Below are 24,030 nucleotides of genomic sequence, written 5' to 3'. Positions count from 1 at the left end.
ATAAACAAAGCTGCTTGAATTCTGCATGGCTGGGAAGGCGGGGGCTCCCCCTGCTGTTCATAAGTATGATTGTTTCCCTGCTCAGCATTAAGGGACTGTCTGACAATTCCTATCCACAGCGTTAAATGAAGGGAGAATTTCACTGCATACAGTCAGGTTTCTTATAAAAACGGTACACATTTTTTAATTAAAGTATATTGGAGATAGGTTTCTTTTTCATTAAAGAAAGTAAAAATGGGATTGTATTTTTTTGGCTTTCCTTGTCCTTTAACTCTAGTTCAAAACAATTCTGGGCTTCCACGGATTAAATGAAGTCTAATTTCCATATACCTTACAGTTTTTTATTGACTTCAGTTGCTTTCTTGATAAGGGAATACATTTTAAGATGGCCATAGATGCAAAGATCCGATCGTACGAATCATCGTACGATCGGACTTTCCCATCTCCCAACCCGCCACTAACCATTCAGATCAAAGTCTTACCAGTCAGATTAGTAAAAGAACAGATCAGCAATGTTTTGCCCCTGACAGCAATCGTACGATATCTATGTCCAACCAAAGCCAGTGACAGTCTCCCACTGAAAATCGTACGATCGGTAATACACGCAGAGATATTATCGGCAGCCGACAGAAATTTTCTAACCTGTCCGATCGACCAAACGACCGATCTCCGCCGGATGAAAAATGTCGGGACTCTCCACTCACGTTCCGAAAATCGTACGAATCGATCAGATCTTTGCCTCTATGGCCAGCTTTAGGTAACATTAAGGGGCAGATTTGTTAAATTGAAAATTCGAAAAAATGTTTGTCAAAACTGTCAAATTCGACTAGGGAATTATCCAAACTCGATTTGATTTTTTTTTTTAAAAGATTCAAATTCGATTTTCGAGATGTATCATACCGGACAAAAAACTCGAATGTCAGAAAGGCTGCAAACATGGCCAAATTGAAATTGTAATCAAATTCAATTCGAGTTTTTGGGTCGTTTACATTTGTCTCAGCTTTGAAAATTCGATTTTATTAATAAATCGAATTTTGAATTCATTAAAATTTTAAGGGAGTTTAAAAAAACTCTAATTCGAAATTCGACCCTTGGTAAATGTGCCTCTAATTGTACAACTTTTGAACAATATAACAGGATGACTGGGGAACTGGCAGCTATGCTCTCAATCTCAGCGAAGCACCCCCGCTCCAGGTGTAGGATATATGCAAATCACAGAGAGAGCTGAGAGAAAGCAAACGAAGAGGCAGAACTTGCTGCTAAGTGCTCTTTATTGCACACAACATGTTTCGGGCCCAAAGCCCTTTATCAAGTGTACAAATCATTATGTGAACAGACTTTTTAAGGTGTAAAACAGGAAGTGAGATCATCAAACATCATATGTCAATCAAAAGTGGCATGGTATTCATGTCGTCATAATTTATGTTAATAAAAATATATAAAATACCTTTGTTATAGTTCAACCGTGATACAGTGCTTATGTCATCACAATACGTGCTCATAAAATCGATAAAATATAAAAATAGTACAAAAATAGTCCAAATGGTCTTTTGACTTCATTCCAAGGTTACGAAATTTATATAAGTATTGCACAAAGGTTGTATCTACATAGTGTTTCACTAAAGTGCTGATATGCTAATGAACACAAAAGGAACTGCCCATTTCTAGGCCTACCACTAATACAACAAGATCACATGTCTATTTTACATAGAAGGATTACCCAATATTCTTACCACTAGTTGTACATATAATGTAACTATCTTGGGCTCAGTAATTCTGTTATCTGCAAGGAAAAATAGAATATAAGTTTTAAGGGAGAATACATTACAAATGTATCAAAAAGGACGTCTCAATGGGCTGTAAAAAAGTTAAAAAGTTATCAGTCATCGTATACACAAAATAGAGATAAGGGATGTTACAATGTAGTTATAAGAAACATTTGACACTCCAGCTATCATTCATGCCTTTTGGATAGAGAGTATCCAGTTTTTTAATCCAGTATGCCTCCCTCTGTGACAATTTTTTCCTCTGATTGCCTCCTCTTTGCATTGGGTTAACAACTTCAAGTATAGCCCATCTTAGCTGGGACTGATTATGGTTGGCAGTATTAAAATGTCTAGATACTGTTGTGTCGGTGGCTGCTCCTTTTTTAAAATTCCTTATATTCCCTTTATGTTCCTTTATGCGTGTCTTAACTGCTCTTATGGTTTGACCAATGTATGCAAGCCCACAGGGACATTTTAGCATATAGATCACATAGCTTGTGTCACATGTGGCAAAGTGATTTAGCTTAACAGGAGTGCCGTTTGCTGGATGTCGCAAGGTTTCTCCTTTAATGATAGCGGAGCAACAATTGCAATTTAGACAGGCAAATGTTCCCACTTTAGGCTGACCCAGAAACCTCTGGGTACCCAGTATACGGGGCGGGTTAACTTCCGATGGGCATAATATATCTCGAAGACACCTTCCTTTGTTGTAGCTAAATATTGGGGGTTTTGTCAGGGAACTCCTTAATGTTTTTTCCTGTAATACCAATGGCCAGTATTTGTGGATTATACGTTCTATATCTTTGCTTTTGGTACTGTATTGGCTTACAAATGGGAAGACATCCCTTCTGTCTCTAACTTTATATGTAAGAAGTTCTTTCCTAGGTATTGTGCCTACTTCCCTGGCGCAGTTCTCAATATTTTTAGGTTTATAACCACGTTCAATAAATCTATGTTTTAGAGTATTTACTGCAAGGGAATAGTTGGTCTCTTCAGAAGTGATCCTACGTGCCCTTATAAACTGGCCCTTAGGGATTGCTCTCATTACTTTAGGGGCATGGAAACTAGAAGCATGTAAGATATTATTTTTCTCAGTGGGTTTACGGTACAGATTTGTACTGATGTTACCCTCATTTACAGTTATGGTAACATCAAGGAAGTTAATGCTCTGCCCCCCCTGCTCAGTGGTGAATTTTATGGTAGGGTGTGCCTCATTTGCTTTGTTAACCATTTCCATAAAGGCAGAGTCTGAACCTTCCCACAATATGAGGATATCATCCACAAATCTATAATATCCCAGTATGTACTGTAGATATGGTGCTGTCAGGAATAATTGCTTCTCGATTCTGTGGACAAAAATATTGGCAAATGATGGAGCGACGGCTGCACCCATCGACGTCCCCTGTCTTTGCCAATAGAATTCCCCAGAGAATCTAAAATAATTCCTCTTTAAGACAACCGACAAACAATCAATGATAAAATACAATAGTTGATGGGAGACATTTGTTTCTAATAAAGCTTCCTCTACATATCGTATACCCTCTTCTTGCGGGATAGATGTGTAGAGGCTCTGTATGTCAATACTATACAGTTTAACATTGGTACTCATTTTCCCAAGATCCCTTAATTTACAAAGTAAATCTGTGGTGTCAGTGAGGCAGGTAGGAATATTGGCAACCAAGGGCTGTAGAAACTTATCCACAAACTTGGAAAGAGGTTCTAGTACAGAATCTATTCCAGAAACTATAGGCCTGCCTGGCGGATTCTCTAAGGACTTGTGGATCTTAGGTAGCAGGTATAGCACAGGTATGCGCGGATGTTCTTTACAAAGGAAATCTTTTACATGGTTTGGAATAAGGCCATTCTCGGCTGCTTGCGAGACCATCAATTCAACCTCTTTTTTATATTGAGAGTGGGATCAATCTCTATTTTCTCATAATGGCCTGGCATATTGAGTCGTTTATAGGCCTCCTGTAGGTAAGAGTCCTTATTCAATAATACAATTGCCCCACCTTTATCAGCTTTACGTATAACAATTGACTCATTCGTTTTGAGTTTTTGAAGTGCCGATTTCTCCTTATAAGTAAGATTTGTCCTGCACCCCTTGGTTGCATTCTTTTCCCAAACCTGTTTCACCTCATGTGTAACGATTTTTTCAAAGGCAGACAAAAATTCATTATTTACTTCAGGTACAAAAGTGCTAGTATTTTTTAACCCATTAAACACTTCAACTGGGTTAGTAGTTTTAATACTACTAGCAGCCCCAGGTGTGCCAAAATGTAATTTTAATTTAATATTCCTTAGAAACTTTTGAAAGTCAATTTCCCAGGTCACAAATTCAGGGTTATGTGTTGGTACAAAGCCTAGACCCTTATTAAGTACTTGTATTTCATACTTGTCTAGTTCATAGGAGGATAAGTTCACCACAAGGTGATTTACCTTGTTGCCTTGCGATTCCTCGTTGGGTATTGCTCCCTGGTGTTCTGTGGCTTTTGATTGCGTGGTATACCCATCGTGTCCTGGGGTGCCGCAGCTCCTAAAAAAGGCACAGAGGATTGGGAAGATGAGGCAGAACATTCTTCGCTGCTGGATGTTAGCTCCGTCGGTGCGCGTGATGTGCCCTGTCGTGGGGTTCTATAACGCTGTTTGCGCCGATACTGGGGCTGTGCGGTGTCAGTTGAAGCCCAAGGTCTTCTTTCCGCTCGATCCGTTCGTCTGTAGCGCGGACTATACTGGCCTGGCTGTGTACGCTGGCTGTTCCTGTCTTCTCGCCACGTGTATTCGCGGCCCTCTCTGTAGTCACGCGCGTCTCTTTCGAACTTGTTGCGCTTTCGGAGGATGATAGTCTCGCGTAATTTGGCCAGTGCACGCTCCTGTTCGCTGATCACTTTCTCCGCTTGATCCTTGCCTTTCTCTAATAGTAGCTGTTCTTTGTATTTCTGGACTTCAGTGCGGATATCCACCAGTTTTTCAGTAAGTGTTTCAACGGTTAAAAGCATCAAATCCTGGCTACATTTATTGCATATTTCATGCCAGCGTTGTTGCAGGAGATTATTTTCTGCACATAAATTAGGTTTGATGTCAAGTCTTAGACCTCGGGGAATTCTTTTAACTTTGATATATTCAGCCAGAGAACTTACATGCAGACTGGTGTGTATTTCCTTTCGTCGTAGGTTGAACAGATCCTTCTCTGTATCTGTAGTAACGATGTCTTGCGTTGAAAGCAGATTTACTGCATCAATTTTACTTAAAATCCTTCCAATATCTGCTTCATCATATGCAAACGTAGTCGCAGTTGAAGGGATAGAATCCTCAGACATATTAAACTGCTGTCCTTCACCCACAGTCTAGCGGTACTCACTTATGAACAATATAACAGGATGACTGGGGAACTGGCAGCTATGCTCTCAATCTCAGCGAAGCACCCCCGCTCCAGGTGTAGGATATATGCAAATCACAGAGAGAGCTGAGAGAAAGCAAACGAAGAGGCAGAACTTGCTGCTAAGTGCTCTTTATTGCACACAACATGTTTCGGGCCCAAAGCCCTTTATCAAGTGTACAAATCATTATGTGAACAGACTTTTTAAGGTGTAAAACAGGAAGTGAGATCATCAAACATCATATGTCAATCAAAAGTGGCATGGTATTCATGTCGTCATAATTTATGTTAATAAAAATATATAAAATACCTTTGTTATAGTTCAACCGTGATACAGTGCTTATGTCATCACAATACGTGCTCATAAAATCGATAAAATATAAAAATAGTACAAAAATAGTCCAAATGGTCTTTTGACTTCATTCCAAGGTTACGAAATTTATATAAGTATTGCACAAAGGTTGTATCTACATAGTGTTTCACTAAAGTGCTGATATGCTAATGAACACAAAAGGAACTGCCCATTTCTAGGCCTACCACTAATACAACAAGATCACATGTCTATTTTACATAGAAGGATTACCCAATATTCTTACCACTAGTTGTACATATAATGTAACTATCTTGGGCTCAGTAATTCTGTTATCTGCAAGGAAAAATAGAATATAAGTTTTAAGGGAGAATACATTACAAATGTATCAAAAAGGACGTCTCATAACTGTAAATGAGGGTAACATCAGTACAAATCTGTACCGTAAACCCACTGAGAAAAATAATATCTTACATGCTTCTAGTTTCCATGCCCCTAAAGTAATGAGAGCAATCCCTAAGGGCCAGTTTATAAGGGCACGTAGGATCACTTCTGAAGAGACCAACTATTCCCTTGCAGTAAATACTCTTAAACATAGATTTATTGAACGTGGTTATAAACCTAAAAATATTGAGAACTGCGCCAGGGAAGTAGGCACAATACCTAGGAAAGAACTTCTTACATATAAAGTTAGAGACAGAAGGGATGTCTTCCCATTTGTAAGCCAATACAGTACCAAAAGCAAAGATATAGAACGTATAATCCACAAATACTGGCCATTGGTATTACAGGAAAAAACATTAAAGGAGAAGGAAAGGTTAAAACTAAGTAAGCCTTAACAGAAAGGTCCATCTAAATATACCAGTAAACCCCCAAAGTAATATTGCTCTGAGTCCCCTGTCAAAAGAAACACAGCATTTCTTACCTTCTATTGTGTACACATGGGCTTCTGTATCAGACTTCCTGCCTTCAGCTTAAACCTCATTGCCCTGGGCAAGAGCATGCTCAGTTTGCTCCTCTTCCACCCCCCTCCCTTCTCTACTGTAATCTGAGCCCAGAGCAGGGAGAGACTCAGGCAGGAAGTGATGTCACACCATGTTAATACTGCAGCTCCTATCCTAAACAAACAGAGAGTTTCTAGAGTTTTAACTCAGGTATGGTAAAACATTCTACAGAATAAATATAGCATTCTAGCTTGCACTATTGCAGCTAATCTATTGGCAATAAAATGCATCCGTAGCTTTCCTTCTCCTTTAAGGAGTTCCCTGACAAAACCCCCAATATTTAGCTACAACAAAGGAAGGTGTCTTCGAGATATATTATGCCCATCGGAAGTTAACCCGCCCCGTATACTGGGTACCCAGAGGTTTCTGGGTCAGCCTAAAGTGGGAACATTTGCCTGTCTAAATTGCAATTGTTGCTCCGCTATCATTAAAGGAGAAACCTTGCGACATCCAGCAAACGGCACTCCTGTTAAGCTAAATCACTTTGCCACATGTGACACAAGCTATGTGATCTATATGCTAAAATGTCCCTGTGGGCTTGCATACATTGGTCAAACCATAAGAGCAGTTAAGACACGCATAAAGGAACATAAAGGGAATATAAGGAATTTTAAAAAAGGAGCAGCCACCGACACAACAGTATCTAGACATTTTAATACTGCCAACCATAATCAGTCCCAGCTAAGATGGGCTATACTTGAAGTTGTTAACCCAATGCAAAGAGGAGGCAATCAGAGGAAAAAATTGTCACAGAGGGAGGCATACTGGATTAAAAAACTGGATACTCTCTATCCAAAAGGCATGAATGATAGCTGGAGTGTCAAATGTTTCTTATAACTACATTGTAACATCCCTTATCTCTATTTTGTGTATACGATGACTGATAACTTTTTAACTTTTTTACAGCCCATTGAGACGTCCTTTTTGATACATTTGTAATGTATTCTCCCTTAAAACTTATATTCTATTTTTCCTTGCAGATAACAGAATTACTGAGCCCAAGATAGTTACATTATATGTACAACTAGTGGTAAGAATATTGGGTAATCCTTCTATGTAAAATAGACATGTGATCTTGTTGTATTAGTGGTAGGCCTAGAAATGGGCAGTTCCTTTTGTGTTCATTAGCATATCAGCACTTTAGTGAAACACTATGTAGATACAACCTTTGTGCAATACTTATATAAATTTCGTAACCTTGGAATGAAGTCAAAAGACCATTTGGACTATTTTTGTACTATTTTTATATTTTATCGATTTTATGAGCACGTATTGTGATGACATAAGCACTGTATCACGGTTGAACTATAACAAAGGTATTTTATATATTTTTATTAACATAAATTATGACGACATGAATACCATGCCACTTTTGATTGACATATGATGTTTGATGATCTCACTTCCTGTTTTACACCTTAAAAAGTCTGTTCACATAATGATTTGTACACTTGATAAAGGGCTTTGGGCCCGAAACATGTTGTGTGCAATAAAGAGCACTTAGCAGCAAGTTCTGCCTCTTCGTTTGCTTTCTCTCAGCTCTCTCTGTGATTTGCATCTAATTGTACAACACTGCTATGGAAAGCTATTTCAGTTGTTCAGTTGCATGACTGTATCACAAAGCCATCACATGTAGCCTGAATGGTACACACATTTTATTTCTCAAGTATAGGAGCATACTTTATAGGTTAACTATGGTTCACCTTCCATGGCTACCTATAGGGGTGTCAAGACCCACCATAAAACCTTGGGCCACAGGTCCACTATGCAAAGTATATTTTCCTCTCTCTTCACTCACCTTCTTTATTATTTTTACATCACTAATCTATCTTTCCACAATATCATCTGGACTCTCTCATTCTTAGTAAAAGACCATTGTATTGGCACACAAAGCTTTATGGTGGGGTGATCAGGAGTACCTTCTGATATCTTGGCCTATCTGGTACACTGTTGCTAACAATGTGGATAAGTGTTTATTCTAACCAAATCAGTATTAAAAGTATTTAGGAAATGTATTAAGAGGAACAAATGCTACTGGTTGCCATAATAAGACAGCAGTGAGCATTACTGGAGCTTTGATTTGAAACCACCAATTTAGGACTCTGTTCCCAAACATCAGGGTATTCTCAAACACTTTATAAGTATCGGCATTACCCATCTTTCCATCTGTATGTGTATGTATATACAGCTACTGTTACATGTGATATTGATCATTACTTTATGTATGTACTTTTGAACATACAACATAGCCGAACTGTTGATTCCCTTTTCATTTGGGCAGTAACTGGCCTTCTACATCTATTATGAAAGATGTTTCCGCTTTTTACATTAAAAGGCACATTTATCAAGGGTCGAATTTCGAATTTTTTTTAACTCACATGAATTCAATTTAACTCATAATTCGAATATTCGATTATTTATTCGAAAAAAAAAAAACGAATATGGAAAACTCGGACTAATTTTACCGACCCAAAAACTTGATTCAAATTCAACCAAATTGATTCAAGTTTTTTCCCCCTGAAAAAAACTCGAATGTCAGGAAGGCTGCAAACATCTTTGAATTGATCACTGGACCTCTCCCACTGACTTATACAGAAATCTGGCAGGTTTTAGGTGGTGAATAGTCAAATTAGAATTCCTAAATGGCCAGACTTTAATAAACCTCGAAAATCGAATTTTTTTTTAAATTCCCCAGTCGAATTTGATAGTTTTTACCATAAAATGAATTAGAAATTTAGAATTTTCAATTCGACCCTTAATAAATCTGTCCTTAAGTGTATTAGTAACTATTACAATATTTTTGTTTGCCCTCCTTGCCCACAGTTGATCATCAATATTTTAATTTACTCCCAGGTGTATACTTATGCATTTTCAGTATTATTTCATTGCAAACAGAAATCAGGGGAATATACAGACTAACGTGGCTAAAATGCACAATTCCTCATTACCTTAATCTCTCATAATAAAAGCAGAAGTAACACTGTAACTAATATACAAATGCATATGTATTAGACGCCATTTAGATGAATCCAGTGCAATTTGAATGATTATATGACCGATTTGCATGCTAATACATTTGTATCTGCATAAATATTGGCAATACTAGAAAACTTAGCAAATTACAGCTCTAAGGATTTTAGTGATATTAGTCCAAGAGCATTAAGCTTATAGAGCTGCCAAAAACATGCATGTAATGGTGTGCCTGGAGCATAAATCCTTTTATAGAATTGCAATCAAGGGCCAATTTATCCTAAAATGCCCTGTTGTGTTCATAGAGTAACAAAAGGAGAAGTCTGTGAATTTTGGGTGGGCACAACATTACAGAGGTGTCATTAAAAAAAAAAGTTAACTGTAGGTTCCAGTAACTTTTAGGGACACCACTGATTGTGCTGATTACAAGACATTAACCTAAGCCGTTATGGTTTCTGTTATTTCTCAGCTATGTCTGTGTTTTTCCCCTTTACCAACAATTATAAGCCGACACCACACTTTCATGTATCATCATCATTATCATTTATTTATATAGCGCGGTCAAGATACGCAGTGCTTTATATGTTACATCACATCATCTTGGCTTTCAGGACATGACCTGCTGGCTTTTTTGGGGGTTTCTCTTAAACCACAAATGCTGTGAAAGTTATTAAAAGATCTGAATATAAAAAGTCAAAGAAAAAAAAAGCTGGAAGATGCACTAGAACAGGGGTCCCCAACCTTTTTTTACCCGTGAGCCACATTCAAATATAGAGAGAGTTGGGGAGCAACACAACCCATGGTAGACCCAATGTGGTCTACAAGAGGCTCTACTTGGCGCTGTACTTATTTTTTATGCAATTAAAACATGCTTCTAAGCCTGGGATTCAAAAATAAGCACCTGCTTTGAGGACACTGAGAGCAACATCCAAAGGGTTGGAGAGCAACATGTTGCTCACGAGCTACTGGTTGGGGATCACTGTACTAGAAGATACAAAATATCTAAAAACTTTACTTTTTCAGACAATTACTAGTGAAAAAAACCCCAAAAACCACTAAAAGTCTGAATGGTTAAAAAAAAGAAAATAAGTCCAATAGGATGAGGCCAGCTCCCATCAATTTCTTTAGGACCTCTACTACTTTTATTTGACAGAGTTTCGTATTAGAGCTTTTCGGGGGCAGATTTATCAAAATGTGAGATTAGATCTTGCCACAGAAAACTCACACACTTTCTATTGATTCCTGTGGGGTTTTTAGAAATGTATTTATCAAATTCTGAACTCCATTGATAAAATACGTGAGTTTTTCTGTGGCAAGCTCTAATCTCCCATTTTGATAAATCTGCCCCTTACACTTAAAAAATCTTATATTTTTTTGAATAAAAAACCCCATAAATTTTCAGAGAGAAAATGATGTGACAAAATAAATAGTAATCCGAATTTTTAGTAATAATTGGCCCCCAAGAAACCAATAGCCTATTGTCTACTTGTCAGAGCTAACAGTATTACTAAAGTTAACAATGACAGTTGTAGCCAGCTTGAAAAATAGGACTGCAAGATCAGTCAGTAACAGATATTTGTATTATTAATTTAGAAAAATATATAGGATAAGTAAAAATGAAGGAACAGAGCTTGTTTAAAGGCAACAAGTGAAAGATACTTACTCCAGCAAGCACCCCATCTAGCTGCGGACAGAGCACAGAGAGAGGACGGCGGTAAAATGTTCCTCACTGGATAGTCCAAACAAGCGTTGTTGGTTATACACCAAAAGCACTACATAACAGAAAAGCAAACACACAATCAATAAATGAACAGATTAAGAATAAAGCAGATCTTCTGCCTCTTCTACAGATACTGAATAAACAGTGTACAATACAATGTGCTGCTACTCATTCATAACTTAGCATATAATTAATTACTCAATATTTTCTAAAATATGTAAAATAATAATTAAAATTATTTAAAAAAAAAAAATCAGCTTTGGTATAGAAACATCTTCATTTGTGAATTTACCATCTGTTTGCCCAAGTGCACATTTAAGGCAGATTTTGACAACCTGTAGCTCTCTAGATGCTGTTGAGCTATAAATAAAGCTGTAAAGCTGCTAAAACTTTTTAGGTAATGTTGTTTAGCCCTGCATTAAAGGGCATGTAAAGTCTAAAATAGAATAAGCTAGAAATGCTGTATTTTGTATACTAAATATAAACATGAACTTACTGCACCACAAGCCTAATCAAACAAATGATTTATGCTTTCAAAGTTGGCTACAGGGGGTCACCATCTTGTAACTTTGTTAAACATCTTTGCAAGACTAAGACTGTGCACATGCTCAGTGTGGTCTAGGCTGCTAGGGATCGTCATAAACAAAGCTGCTTGAGTTCTGCATGGCTGGGAAGTAAGGCGGGGGCTCCCCCTGCTGTTCATAAGTATGATTGTTTCACTGCTCAGCAGTTAGAGACCATCTGACAATTCCTATCCACAGCAGTAAATGAAGGGAGAATTTCACTGCATACAGTCAGGTTTCTTATAAAAACGGTACACATTTTTTAATTAAAGTATATTGGAGATAGGTTTCTTTTTCATTAAAGATTGGATTTTATTTTTTTGCCTTTACATGCCCTTTAAGGATAAATAATGAAACCTAAAGATGCACAGAAATGAACCTGGGGACTACTTACAGAGACATTTTTCAGGCATTCTTCACAGGACCTTCCTGAATAGGAGCTACAACCTGAATGTGCAAAAACAGAAAAGAATGTATCAGTTTAGTCTACAGTGGTGTGAAAAACTATTTGCCCCCTTCCTGATTTCTTATTCTTTTGCATGTTTGTCACACTTAAATGTTTCTGCTCATCAAAAACCGTTAACTATTAGTCAAAGATAACATAATTGAACACAAAATGCAGTTTTTAAATGAAGGTTTACGTTATTAAGGGAGAAAAAAAACTCCAAATCTACATGGGCCTGTGTGAAAAAGTGATTGCCCCCCTTGTTAAAAAATAACTTAACTGTGGTTTATCACACCTAAGTTCAATTTCAAAGGTTATAAAGCCATTTCTAAAGCTTTGGGACTCCAGCGAACCACAGTGAGAGCCATTATCCACAAATGGCAAAAACATGGAACAGTGGTGAACCTTCCCAGGAGTGGCCGGCCGACCAAAATTACCCCAAGAGCGCAGAGACAACTCATCCGAGAGGCCACAAAAGACCCCAGGACAACATCTAAAGAACTGCAGGCCTCACTTGCCTCAATTAAGGTCAGTGTTCACAACTCCACCATAAGAAAGAGACTGGGCAAAAACAGCCTGCATGGCAGATTTTCAAGGTGCAAACCACTTTTAAGCAAAAAGAACATTAAGGCTCGTCTCAATTTTGCTAAAAAACATCTCAATGATTGCCAAGACTTTTGGGAAAATACCTTGTGGACCGACGAGACAAAAGTTGAACTTTTTGGAAGGTGCGCGTCCCGTTACATCTGGCGTAAAAGTAACACGGCATTTCAGAAAAAGAACATCATACCAACAGTAAAATATGGTGGTGGTAGTGTGATGGTCTGGGGTTGTTTTGCTGCTTCAGGACCTGGAAGACTTGCTGTGATAGATGGAACCATGAATTCTACTGTCTACCAAAAAATCCTGAAGGAGAATGTCCGGCCATCTGTTCGTCAACTCAAGCTGAAGCGATCTTGGGTGCTGCAGCAGGACAATGACCCAAAACACACCAGCAAATCCACCTCTGAATGGCTGAAGAAAAACAAAATGAAGACTTTGGAGTGGCCTAGTCAAAGTCCTGACCTGAATCCTATTGAGATGTTGTGGCATGACCTTAAAAAGGCGGTTCATGCTAGAAAACCCTCAAATAAAGCTGAATTACAACAATTCTGCAAAGATGAGTGGGCCAAAATTCCTCCAGAGCGCTGTAAAAGACTCGTTGCAAGTTATCGCAAACGCTTGATTGCAGTTATTGCTGCTAAGGGTGGCCCAACCAGTTATTAGGTTCAGGGGGCAATTACTTTTTCACACAGGTTTGGATTTCTTTTCTCCCTAAATAATAAAAACCCTCATTTAAAAACTGCATTTTGTGTTTACTTGTGTTATCTTTGACTAATAGTTAAATGTGTTTGATGATCAGAAACATTTTGTGTGACAAACATGCAAAAGAATAAGAAATCAGGAAGGGGGCAAATAGTTTTTCACACCACTGTAAGTAAAGTTTATTTTATTTATTAACATATGTGGACATATTAATATATCATCCTTATACAAACAGAATATAAAGATGATGTAACTGAATAAAAAACAAGGAAAAACATCTCTGCAATCCTTTATTCAACAGAAAAATTATAGAATTGCCATTTCCTTCTGTGGGAAAAGTGCACCCTTGGTTCTAATACCTGGTATTGCCCCTTTTGACATTACATATAACTGCCCGCCAAGACTTGATGTCAACCAGTAGACATTTTTCCCACTTCTCCATGCAACATTGTTTCAGCTGAGCAATGTTCAGGGGGTTCCTTCTGTAACGCTAATTTGGCTAGGCAGACAAAAAAGGGGTTAATGTCCAGCTGGTGAAGAGCATGGTTTACATGTGACTCAACACTTCAGGCTAGGGCCTTCGCTAAGTGGAAGATTTCAGGAATGGTGTAATCAGTGGTGTAACTAGTTGTTACTGGGCCCCATAGCAAATTCAATTTAGGGCCCCAAAATATTTATAAGTTGGCCTATTTTACCAAGATATATTAAAATTGCTAATTAATTAGGGTCTCACTGGGCCCCCTACACTCCTGGGCCCCCCTGCAACCGTAGGGTCTGCTTCCTCTATAGTTACGCCCCTGGGTGTAATAAAAATAGCAAAAGATGAACGCCAGGAGATTCTTACGATGAAACAAAAGAGTAACAATTTATTTGTACAAGACAAATGTCCTCAGGTTTACTTACAGTCAATAAGAGTTACAGTATAGCCTAAAATCATAGGCTAGAACAGGTGGATGACGCAGCTGAGGAATGTGACTCCAATAAGGCATTATAGTCATGCAGTAATAGGAATCCCCGGCAGATATACCTTGAAGTGGTCAGGATCCCACCCAACGGAGTGGTCAGGGAGAAAAAGCCTAAGACTGACACCCTATCCACTGTGGTCCCTTCACTGAAAGCAATCTAAGAGCCTTGGGAAGCTACTCCAGCTACAGATCCTTGATGGAGCACAAAGCTGAACTCTCTACCTTACTCTCCTAGAGAGTCTATAACAGATATAACCCTGTCTCTAGCTAATCTCCTCCACGGGGTTCCCTGGTCCCCGATTTAGACACTAAAGGTGCTGGTCCCATTAGGGCAATTGCTTTACTAGGCCTTTGTGTACCCAGGCTCAATGGGCAGATCCAGATGGTTAGGAGACCAGCAGCCAAAGAGGAAGATCAACCCCTTTCCAAACACTATATGGGAGTATGGTAGGAAGTGGTCATTACACCTCTTGGCCAATAACACTGGATATGTAAATACTTAAACTAGATACATGGGCTTTAGCCAAGCAACTAGGGAAAAGGAGGAAGGGTAGCGATTTAAAGCCATGGGGACCTATTAAACCTATGGGTCTCTACACTTCTATGAACAGTCTAGTTCAAATCACCCAACAACATCTAGGATTTCTTCTTCTGACTCTTTCCAGCTTTCAAATGGAAGGGTTACGCACCTCATCAAAAAACAAATGCTCTGTAAGGCTGCTAATTGATTGCTACTTTTTATTACTCATCTTTCTATTCAGTCCCTCTCCTATTCCAGTCTCTTATTCAAATCAATGCATGGTTGCTAGGGGAATCTTGGCTCTTGCAACCAAATTGCTTTAACTGCAAACTGGAGAGCTGCTGAATAAAAAGATAAATAACTCAAAAATCACAAATAATAAAAAAAAATGAATACCAGCTGCAAATTGTCTCAGAATATCACCCTCTACATCGTACTAACAGTTAACTCAAAGGCGAGCATCCATTTAATGGGAATGACAGGTTAATAGCTGCCAGCACTATGTACTGTCTGTATTATACATTGAATATAAAGAAGGGGTGTCTCTAAGAAGCAATGGCTGAGTGATAATGAATGCAAATGAGTCCTTACCTGTAGCAGCAGCGGGTGCAGGGGCGCTGGTGTAACTGCCCCAGGCCATTCCCAGGCTGATCAGCAGAAGCAGCGCCATAGTGCCAGGGAGTTTTGCCCACTTTCTCTCCATGGTTCTGATACAGAAGAATAACACGGAAACGCCACCGGAACCGGAACTTTCACCCGGCTGTCACACTAGCTGGATGGTACTACCCCAGCTAACGAGAGAGGAGGGGGTGGGGATCTCTGGCGCAGGGCTGTCAGGAGTCGGACGAACCCAAATATTAGTTGCACGTCTGTAGTAGGGGAAGACGGATATGGTTGCACGTCTGTAATGGGGGAAGACGGATATGGTTGCACAATGTACCGTACTTCCTGTTCCTGGTGTGCGGAGAGCACTGGGAACTTGCTGCTGGGACTGAGCTGTGCAGAGACAGCCTGCAGCTGGGAATAGACTAGTGTAGTGTATTTTCTACAGTAGTGTAGCCAGTAGTACAGCTATCAGATAGCACTAATATACAGTATGCCTGGGCTGTAGCATGCATACGTTTAGGGTAGTGCAGGGCAAGCAAGTACTTAGCCTGGGCCCCTTTCAGTATCTGGGGGAAAATGTTTAATTCTGTAGCACTTATTACTTTGTAAAGGGATGGGAGGTGTAGTTTAGCAGTGACTGGCAGGCACAGGTTGTGAATAAAAGCTACAGGGCCAGAGTGAGTAGCCTTGAAGGTCCCCATAGACGCAAACATTTCACTTGCCGAACGACCGATTTTCGCGAAGTCCGACCAATCCTTCGAAATTATCGCGCTGTTAGTGGGATTTGAACGATCGTACATCTTACGATTTTTCGCCCGACATCTGTCAGAAAATTGGTCGGCCAGGTTAAAAAATCTTTATCGGTCCCAGTGCAATCTATCTATGTCTGCAGGGCCAAGCAGGCAGCTACCCTTTGTTTTCCTGGCAATATAGCCTGAAATGCTCTTTTTAGTTGATGGACAATTCGTACGATCGTTTCGAGATAATCGTGGTCTCACAATGACGATCAAATCTTTTAAAAATCTTTACATCTATGGCCAGCTTCAGGCATTGCTTGAAAGCTGGAGCCCCCAATTTGACAAAAATAAATCAGTGGAGCTCAGAGATGTCCAACCTGTGGCCCTTCGAGTGTATTGCAACTTATAGTTGGTTGGACTTCTTTGAGCCCCATTGCTTTTTTTTCTCTCAGATGGGTACCCTCCTGATTTATACATTAATTGGCTTCTCCAGTTCTCAGGAGAACATATTCATCTGTTAATGGGAATCTGTGTAGCCCATGCAGCACAAACGTTATTTTATTATTGTTGTATGTTTGTTGTTGAGCAGCATTTTGTACAGATACAGGGACACTGTATAAAAGACACAATGCATTATATTTACTTTATAGTGCAGTGTGCTTAGCTCCACCTACCTGTCTGGCCCCAGTTTAGCATCTAGGGTCTTTTGTATTATGAAAAAGAAACTGCAGGGGTAGCATTATGTATTTTTAGTATTCTCTTATGACTGCATTACAGCCACACAGTTTGATTACCAGATAGAATAATATGTGTTTGTAGTTAGTTCTGCTTAGCTGACCTGATGAAACGTTGTTTGTTGTTGAGTCTTATAATTAGGGATGTACCGAATCCAGGATTCGGTTTGGTTCTTTTTCAGCAGGATTCGGCCGAATACTTCTGCCTGGCTAAACCAAATTCAAATTAAATACTTATATTACTTATATTATATGCAACCACTTTCCTTCACTTCCCCCTTGGTTGTGACTGTTTTGTTAATAGGAATCTATTTTTCAGGGGGGATTATCTTATCTACTTCACAAGGACCAAGCACTGAGTAACTTCAATTACCCCGTTTATCTCTTTTCAGTTTAGAAATAACAAAAAAAATATTGTGATTAAAATGCTAGGCAAAAATTAATGTTTGCCACAAGCCTTTTTCATTACACTCATGTTGAACAGGGTGGCATAATTCCCCTTTAAAGGAAATGTACCCTCAGAAAATGTAGAATTCCTCTTCTAAGCACTTTTGCAAGATACATTATTCTTTTTCTAGTTTTCTAGTTTTTAAACTGCTAATGCATCTTGCAATTCATTCCCATTTGGCTGTAAATTAATTTTGTGATTTTAGGAAAGTTCTATGATATTTCTCTGATAAAGAGATAGCTAATGAACCGTGCAAAGTCATCTGGTGTTTCTCTTCTCCGTTCTAAGCAAAGTAACATCACAAGGCATTCCTTTTCTTACAAAATTAATTTTCAGACTGGCCAGTAGGCTGAAATGAACAGCAGGTGGCAATATTGTTTCAATAGCATTATATTAGTGCTTAAGCTTAAAAAATGAAACTGAAATAAAGAAGAGTAAACAATTCAAGCAGACTAAACTATTTCCATGTAATCACTTACAGATCACAAAATACATGGACATATAAATATATGAAATGCTGTTACAGAAATTGCATAATTTTTATAAAATATATGTGCTTTCTCTTCCTTCTAAGGAATGCACCAGTAAATGTTTTTTTGGAGACAAATGCAAATTTTTGCATGACGTTACCACATATATATCAGGAAAACCGGAGGATATTTGCCCAAACTGTCACCTGTATGAGACTTTTGGGAAGTGCATTTATGGAGTCACATGTCGGTTTGCCAAATCGCACCTGGAGGATTTTAAGAATTTAATTAATGAAGACCTTATGAAGCAGTGGGAAGGAAAAATATTGTGAAAAACAGCCTAGACAAAAGCTTAAGGGGACAGTTACGAAAAAAGAAATTTGTGTTTGAGAAGTCTGATAAATATTTAAAGCTTTTTAACAAATCTGGAGACAGTTTGAAAACAAAAAACATGGCCCAACTCCATAGTATGATAAACCATATCATGATGCTTGTGCCACCATGCTTCACTGTCTTCACTGTGTTCTGTGGCTTAATTCAGTGTTTGGGGGTTGTCTGACAAACAGTCTGTGGCCTCTAGACCCAAAAAGAACAATCTTGCTTTCATCAGTCCACAAAATGTTGAGCCATTTCTTTTTAGGCCAGGCCAGCTGTAACCTATATGGCACGTCTTTTCTTTTTTATTTATTTATTTTTCAACAATGGGTCTTTGCGGGGGCTTCTTGCCAATAGTTTGGCTTCACATAGGCATCTTCTAATTGTAACAGTAATCACAGGTAACTTTACACCTTCTTTGATAATTTTCGGGGTCTTTTTGGATATTCTTCTATCCATTCCAATGGTCGTTTTTCGTTTTCTTCCATGTCTTTCAGGTTTTGGTTGCCATTTCAAATCATTTGAGATCATTTTAGCCGAGTAGCCTGCACTTCTTTATATGTTTTCCCATCTACAATCAACTTTTTATCAAAAGTACACTGTTCTTCTGAACAATGTCTGGAACGACCCATTTTACTCAGATTTTTAGAGAGAAATGCACTATAACCTGCATGCACAACAGTTGCTGCCTCCCTTCCTTAAAAAGGCCGTAATTGACACCTGTTTTTTCAAAGAATTAGTGACTTCACTAATTGAACTCCACACTATTTTTTGGAACAAGCCTCAATTAATGATTCAATGACACAGAATCAGCAGCATGCATGTCATGACTTCTACTCTACTCAACCTACTAGTAAATTATTTGCCATGTAGATATATAATTTCTACCAAAAACTGTGATTGGTCAGGTAAGTGATGGTTGGTGTTGCCAGTAATCAGTATTGAGCAGTTACATGCATTCAAATTACCAAATTTTTGCACAGCCAGTTTTTCACATTTGATTTAATTTCATACAACTGAATGCTGCTTCAATAAAAATCTTTTTTTCAGAAAACACCCCAATACTCAAATGGGAAATGAAAGACATACCACTGTTATCTTTTTTGTTGAAAGTGGAGTAAATTATTATGCAGGCTGAGAGGGGTTCCCAAACTTTTTCATATGACTGTATATAGTGTTTGCTATCATGCAAGTGATTTTATATATATTTTTTTGTGACTGAAAACAGGTTTTGTTTTAAGTTTGTTTCATATGAGCAGCATTATAACTGCTTTATTCTTTGATCTGCAGGCAATGGTGACGTCATATCCTATGAGGATGCAAATCGAGCTTTTGAGACCGGAGTCTCAGGAGTCATGTTGGCAAGGTTAGTGTTTTATTTTTTTTTTTTACTTAGGCGAGTAGGGAAGAAACCAAGATGAAAAAGCTACTGCTGAGCATTAAGATTCAATATTTTTACAAAATAAATATGAGAGAGGAAGGAGTATGAAGGAATATCCAGAAATACTGTACAGAATAGATATATTTGATTAATCCGTGAATCATACTTTGCCTAATATACATATTAGTTAGATTTTTAAATGTAGGGTTGGGGTATGAAAAAAATGCATTGGCAATTCCAGTTTATTAAATGAGTCTTAAGCAACCTGAAGCCAGTACTGTCAAATAGATATGAGTTGCATATTCTTTTCATAATGACATAGTGCTTTCATTGCAAGAACAATGATTTCATAGATTCCCATTAAGCCGATTTGTATCATTTCAGAGGAGCGTTACTGAAGCCATGGCTGTTTACTGAAATTAAAGAGCAGCCACACTGGGATATTTCCTCAGTAGAACGGTTTTGACATCTTGAGGGACTTTACAAATTATGGCCTGGAACACTGGGGTTCAGATTGCCAGGGGGTTGAGAGAACAAGACGATTCATGCTGGAGTGGTTGTCCTTTTTATGCAGGTACAGTATTTTTTATTATAATCCTTTATTGACAATCTCTTAATAGCTGTGAATGCAGAATCAGACTCTACTCTGCCATGTTTATATTGTTACTACTGCTTCTGAAAACCTCAGCTAGATTTTTCTCCGCAGATAACGTTTCAGAACAATGGATATTACGACTCATAGCCTCATGCTGCTGTTGAATTCCTTTACGTATTTTCCCGTTGGTTTACTGGAGCATGTACCTCAGAAGATCAATGAAAGACCACCGTACTACATGGGGAGAGATTACATGGAGACTTTAATGGCAAATCAGAATGTAACTGACTGGATAAAAATAAGGTAAGCAGGGCTTGGCATGGCACCTAAGGAATTTATTTTATGTTATGCACAACAGCGATCTTAAAAAGTCAGAACTTGACATGGGAACACTTTCACCTTGACCGTGTTTGTTATATGTGGGCTGCATAAATAATCCTCTTCAGTCAAGCTTTTCCTTAGTGCTGGGCCGAAGAGGTGGCAGTATTTTATGGATAGTTGGTGTTGATGAAGATGCGGTTGTCTACTATGGAAGAACCACACTCAGTTGACACAGGCCAGTCGCATATATATTATTCCTGTGGGTAATCAGTTGTACACTCTATTCTCTGTAGAGATAATCCCATTAAAGGAAAACTATACCCCCCCCGAACAATGTCGGTCTCTATAAAAAGATATTGCATAAAACAACTCATGTGTAAAACCCTGCTTCATGTAAATAAACCATTTTCATAATAATATACTTTTTTTAGTAGTATGTGCCATTGAGTAATCCTAAATAGAAAATTGCCATTTTAAAAAATAAGGGCCGTACCCGGGATCGTAGGATTCACGGTGCACAGAAAAAACCCAAACAAACCATACATGTTAGGTCACATAAGCCAATTAACAGACAAAGTTCTGTCTTTTGCTTCCACACTTCTCTCTGAGGCAGCACAGAGACCATCACAAAATGGTGGTAAAAGGGCAATATTTACTTAAATATATATTCAAGCTTGACAAAGGGGATCACCCCGAAACATTGCATCACGCAAATAAAACAAAGCAAGGGTTGTCCCTGCTTGAAACTAAGACCTGTGTTCCGGTGGAATTTATTTACTCTGAAATCAGGAGGTTTCTGAAGCCTTCTCGGCCAGGCACAGGGCAAAATACGACTTGGAGAGCCAGGGTGTGCAAGCTGGTAACTATACTTGATTACACAATGTCCCTCCTCGCCCCTAATTTGCATATGCAAATTAGGATTTGGATTCGGCCGGGTAGAAGGATTTGGCTGAATCCAAATCGGGCTGAAAAAGGCCGATTCATGGATTCGGTGCATCTCTAATTGTAACTAGACTGTCACCATTTGTCTCCAGCTTGTCCCTGCTGTTAATAATGTTAATGCATGAGGGTCAGTTAATTATAGTCACTATACAATGATGTCATGCATTAATATTATAAGCAGTAGGGATGAGCTGTAGACAGGGCAGATGTCTAGGTTTAGTGGAAATTGCCCCAAACGAAAGGAAGTATTGCTCCTCCTACATACAGAACATTCATATACAGAGTTTAAAGTAACAACTGATATAAGTGTTATAAATCTGCAGAGAAAATCAAGTGATCAGTCCTATACTGTTTAGATTGTAAACTCTTTTGTATGTTAATCTGTATGTTTAGCGTAAACGCCAATTTATTGAATAGCTCTGCAGAATATGTTGGCGCTTTATCAACATCTGATAATAATACTGTATTGTCCTAAAAGCAGTGGTAACAGGCATGCTGAGTTGCATTCTCTCTAGAAATATTGACTTAATTTTCTTCTTTAATTTTAGCGAGATGCTTTTGGGACCTGTCCCTCCAAACTTCTCCTTTCTGCCAAAGCACAAAGCCAACTCTTCTAAATAAGGCCAGATTCTGTTTATTTTATGTTCATACATTAATGGGGGGAAAATGATAGGAAATATTTTTTTCTATTTACAGTAAATAAATAAACATGTTCTGTCTGTTGATGAGTAGTTTGGGTTTTTAGACACATTGGCATGGGCCTGTGAAGTTTTCATACAAGCACCTGAGGAAGGATCCTTGATCCGAAACATGTTGTGTATTTCTAAATAAAAGGATTACTGACTGATCAATGTGGTTCTCCAGAGTGATACTATCTGCAATTTGTGGACATTGTGCCTTCCCCTATCCCATTCACGAGGAGCTAGTGAGACATACAAATCCTCTTTCTGAGCCAGGGAGTGGTGGTTTGGGATTTCATGAAGAGCAAGAATATTTTTCTAGGGACTATGAAAGCTGCAAGGAACTGAAAGTGCCCCGCCTCCCGACAGGAGCAGTTAGGAACTGAAAGTGTCCCATCTCCAGACAGGAGTAATTTGGGGCACTGCACATTAAAGGGATCCTGTCATCGGAAACATGTTTTTTTCAAAATGAATCAGTTAATAGTGCTGCTCCAGCAGAATTCTGCACTGAAATCCATTTCTCAAAAGAGCAAACAGATTTTTTTATATTCAATTTTGAAATCTGACATGGGGCTAGACATATTGTCAATTTCCCAGCTGCCCCTGGTCATGTGACTTGTGCCTGCACTTTAGGAGAGAAATGCTTTCTGGCAGGCTGCTGTTTTTTCTTCTCAATGTAACTGTGTCTCAGTGTGACATGGGTTTTTACTATTGAGTGTTGTTCTTAGATCTACCAGGGAGCTGTTATCTTGTTACCTTCCCATTGTTCTTTTGTTTGGCTGCTGGGGGGGGAGGGAGGGGTTGATATCACTCCAACTTGCAGTAAAGAGTAATTGAAGTTTATCAGAGTACAAGTCACATGACTGGGGGCAGCTGGGACATTGACAATATGTCTAGCCACATGTCAGATTTCAAAATTGAATATAAAAAAATCTGTTTGCTCTTTTGAGAAATGGATTTCAGTGCTGAATTCTGCTGGATCAGCACTATTAACTGGTTTATTTTTTTTCCCATGACCGTATCCCTTTAAAGGGCTGCAATGGTAATGTAAGCTCTGTTTTACTTTGTGACAAAGTAAGAATTATGGCTACTTTCACACTAAATACAAGGAAGTGGGGGGGGGGTTGTGGTTGCATGCCAAGGCTAAGTTAAAATATGTTTAAATACAATGAAAGTGCTACTGATTTGGCCAATTAATGAATGCACATTCCCTGGTCCCCTCTTTTAGAAGTGATTCAATATATATACAAGTGCATGTATTTACAAAAACAGGGGTTTTTAGTTACAAAGTTATGATCATAAAGTTGATAAGCCACCATACCACATCAAGGTAAACCCCATAAAATGGTCCCTAACTCGTTAATATAAAAAGGCTTTAGAGAGTAGGGATGATCAATCATTTTCTTGGGATGACTTGATCTCTGCCTTGCTCAACAATCTATCTAAATCTGTGTATTTGGTAAGTCAGGCCTAGCATCGAGGGTGGGGACTTCAAAAATTGAGTTTATCTTGATATGTTACTGGACAGGGTAAGGAAGGAAGGGTAAGGAAGTTGTGTGCAAAATAGTGTTTACAAGTTCAAAATCCTTATAATAGCTTATTTCCATATACACAAATACACTGGGAACACTGCACATTTTATTCCAAATAAAAAAAGGTATCACATTTGTGTTATTCATTTACAAAAAATGAAGAAAAGGGAATATTAGGCTGGGAGGAGTAGAGCAGTTTAAGAGTAATCTGAGCACCTGTGGAAAGAGGCTTGTTCTGGGGTCCAAATGATTCTCCTTTAGA

General features: G+C 38.6%; 3 protein-coding genes across 4 annotated transcripts in view; 1 reads left to right on the top strand and 2 right to left on the bottom strand.

The window, feature by feature from the left end:
- MGC83970 (protein) overlaps positions 1 to 15,769 on the bottom strand; it is a 40,352-nt gene extending 24,583 nt beyond the window's left edge. The window contains exons 1-3 of the mRNA NM_001092662.1: positions 15,539 to 15,769; positions 12,107 to 12,159; positions 11,093 to 11,201 (exon numbers count right to left, since the gene is read on the bottom strand). Coding sequence (NP_001086131.1) covers positions 11,093 to 11,201; positions 12,107 to 12,159; positions 15,539 to 15,650 — 274 coding nt within the window. The 5' untranslated portion in view covers positions 15,651 to 15,769. The remainder of the gene's footprint in view (positions 1 to 11,092; positions 11,202 to 12,106; positions 12,160 to 15,538) is intronic.
- LOC121395009 lies at positions 1,084 to 6,232 on the bottom strand. Its single transcript, XM_041567460.1, has 2 exons — positions 4,206 to 6,232; positions 1,084 to 1,783 (listed from the first exon to the last, which is right to left on the bottom strand). The coding sequence occupies exons 1-2, from the start codon at positions 5,084 to 5,086 to the stop codon at positions 1,780 to 1,782; spliced, it is 885 nt and encodes a 294-aa protein (XP_041423394.1). The 5' UTR covers positions 5,087 to 6,232; the 3' UTR covers positions 1,084 to 1,779.
- A 3,673-nt stretch (positions 15,770 to 19,442) lies between the features above and the next one.
- On the top strand, positions 19,443 to 22,407 carry LOC108719888 (tRNA-dihydrouridine(47) synthase [NAD(P)(+)]-like). 2 transcript variants are annotated; one of them, XR_001936280.2, is made up of 4 exons: positions 19,443 to 19,683; positions 20,083 to 20,272; positions 20,405 to 20,596; positions 22,105 to 22,407. XR_001936280.2 is itself a non-coding variant. In XM_041567461.1 (2 exons), the coding sequence occupies exons 1-2, from the start codon at positions 20,421 to 20,423 to the stop codon at positions 22,175 to 22,177; spliced, it is 249 nt and encodes an 82-aa protein (XP_041423395.1). In that variant the 5' UTR covers positions 20,310 to 20,420; the 3' UTR covers positions 22,178 to 22,407. The 2 variants fall into 2 exon arrangements, 1 of the variants encoding a protein (XP_041423395.1); XM_041567461.1 differs by lacking the exons at positions 19,443 to 19,683; positions 20,083 to 20,272 and having other exon boundaries at positions 20,310 to 20,596.
- Positions 22,408 to 24,030: the final 1,623 nt, after the last annotated feature.

Source organism: Xenopus laevis, chromosome 6S, assembly GCF_017654675.1.
Source record: "Xenopus laevis strain J_2021 chromosome 6S, Xenopus_laevis_v10.1, whole genome shotgun sequence".
NCBI classification, from domain to species: Eukaryota; Metazoa; Chordata; class Amphibia; order Anura; family Pipidae; genus Xenopus; species Xenopus laevis.
The sequence above is the reverse complement of the archived record's forward strand: the minus strand, read 5'-3'. Positions and strand labels throughout refer to the sequence as shown.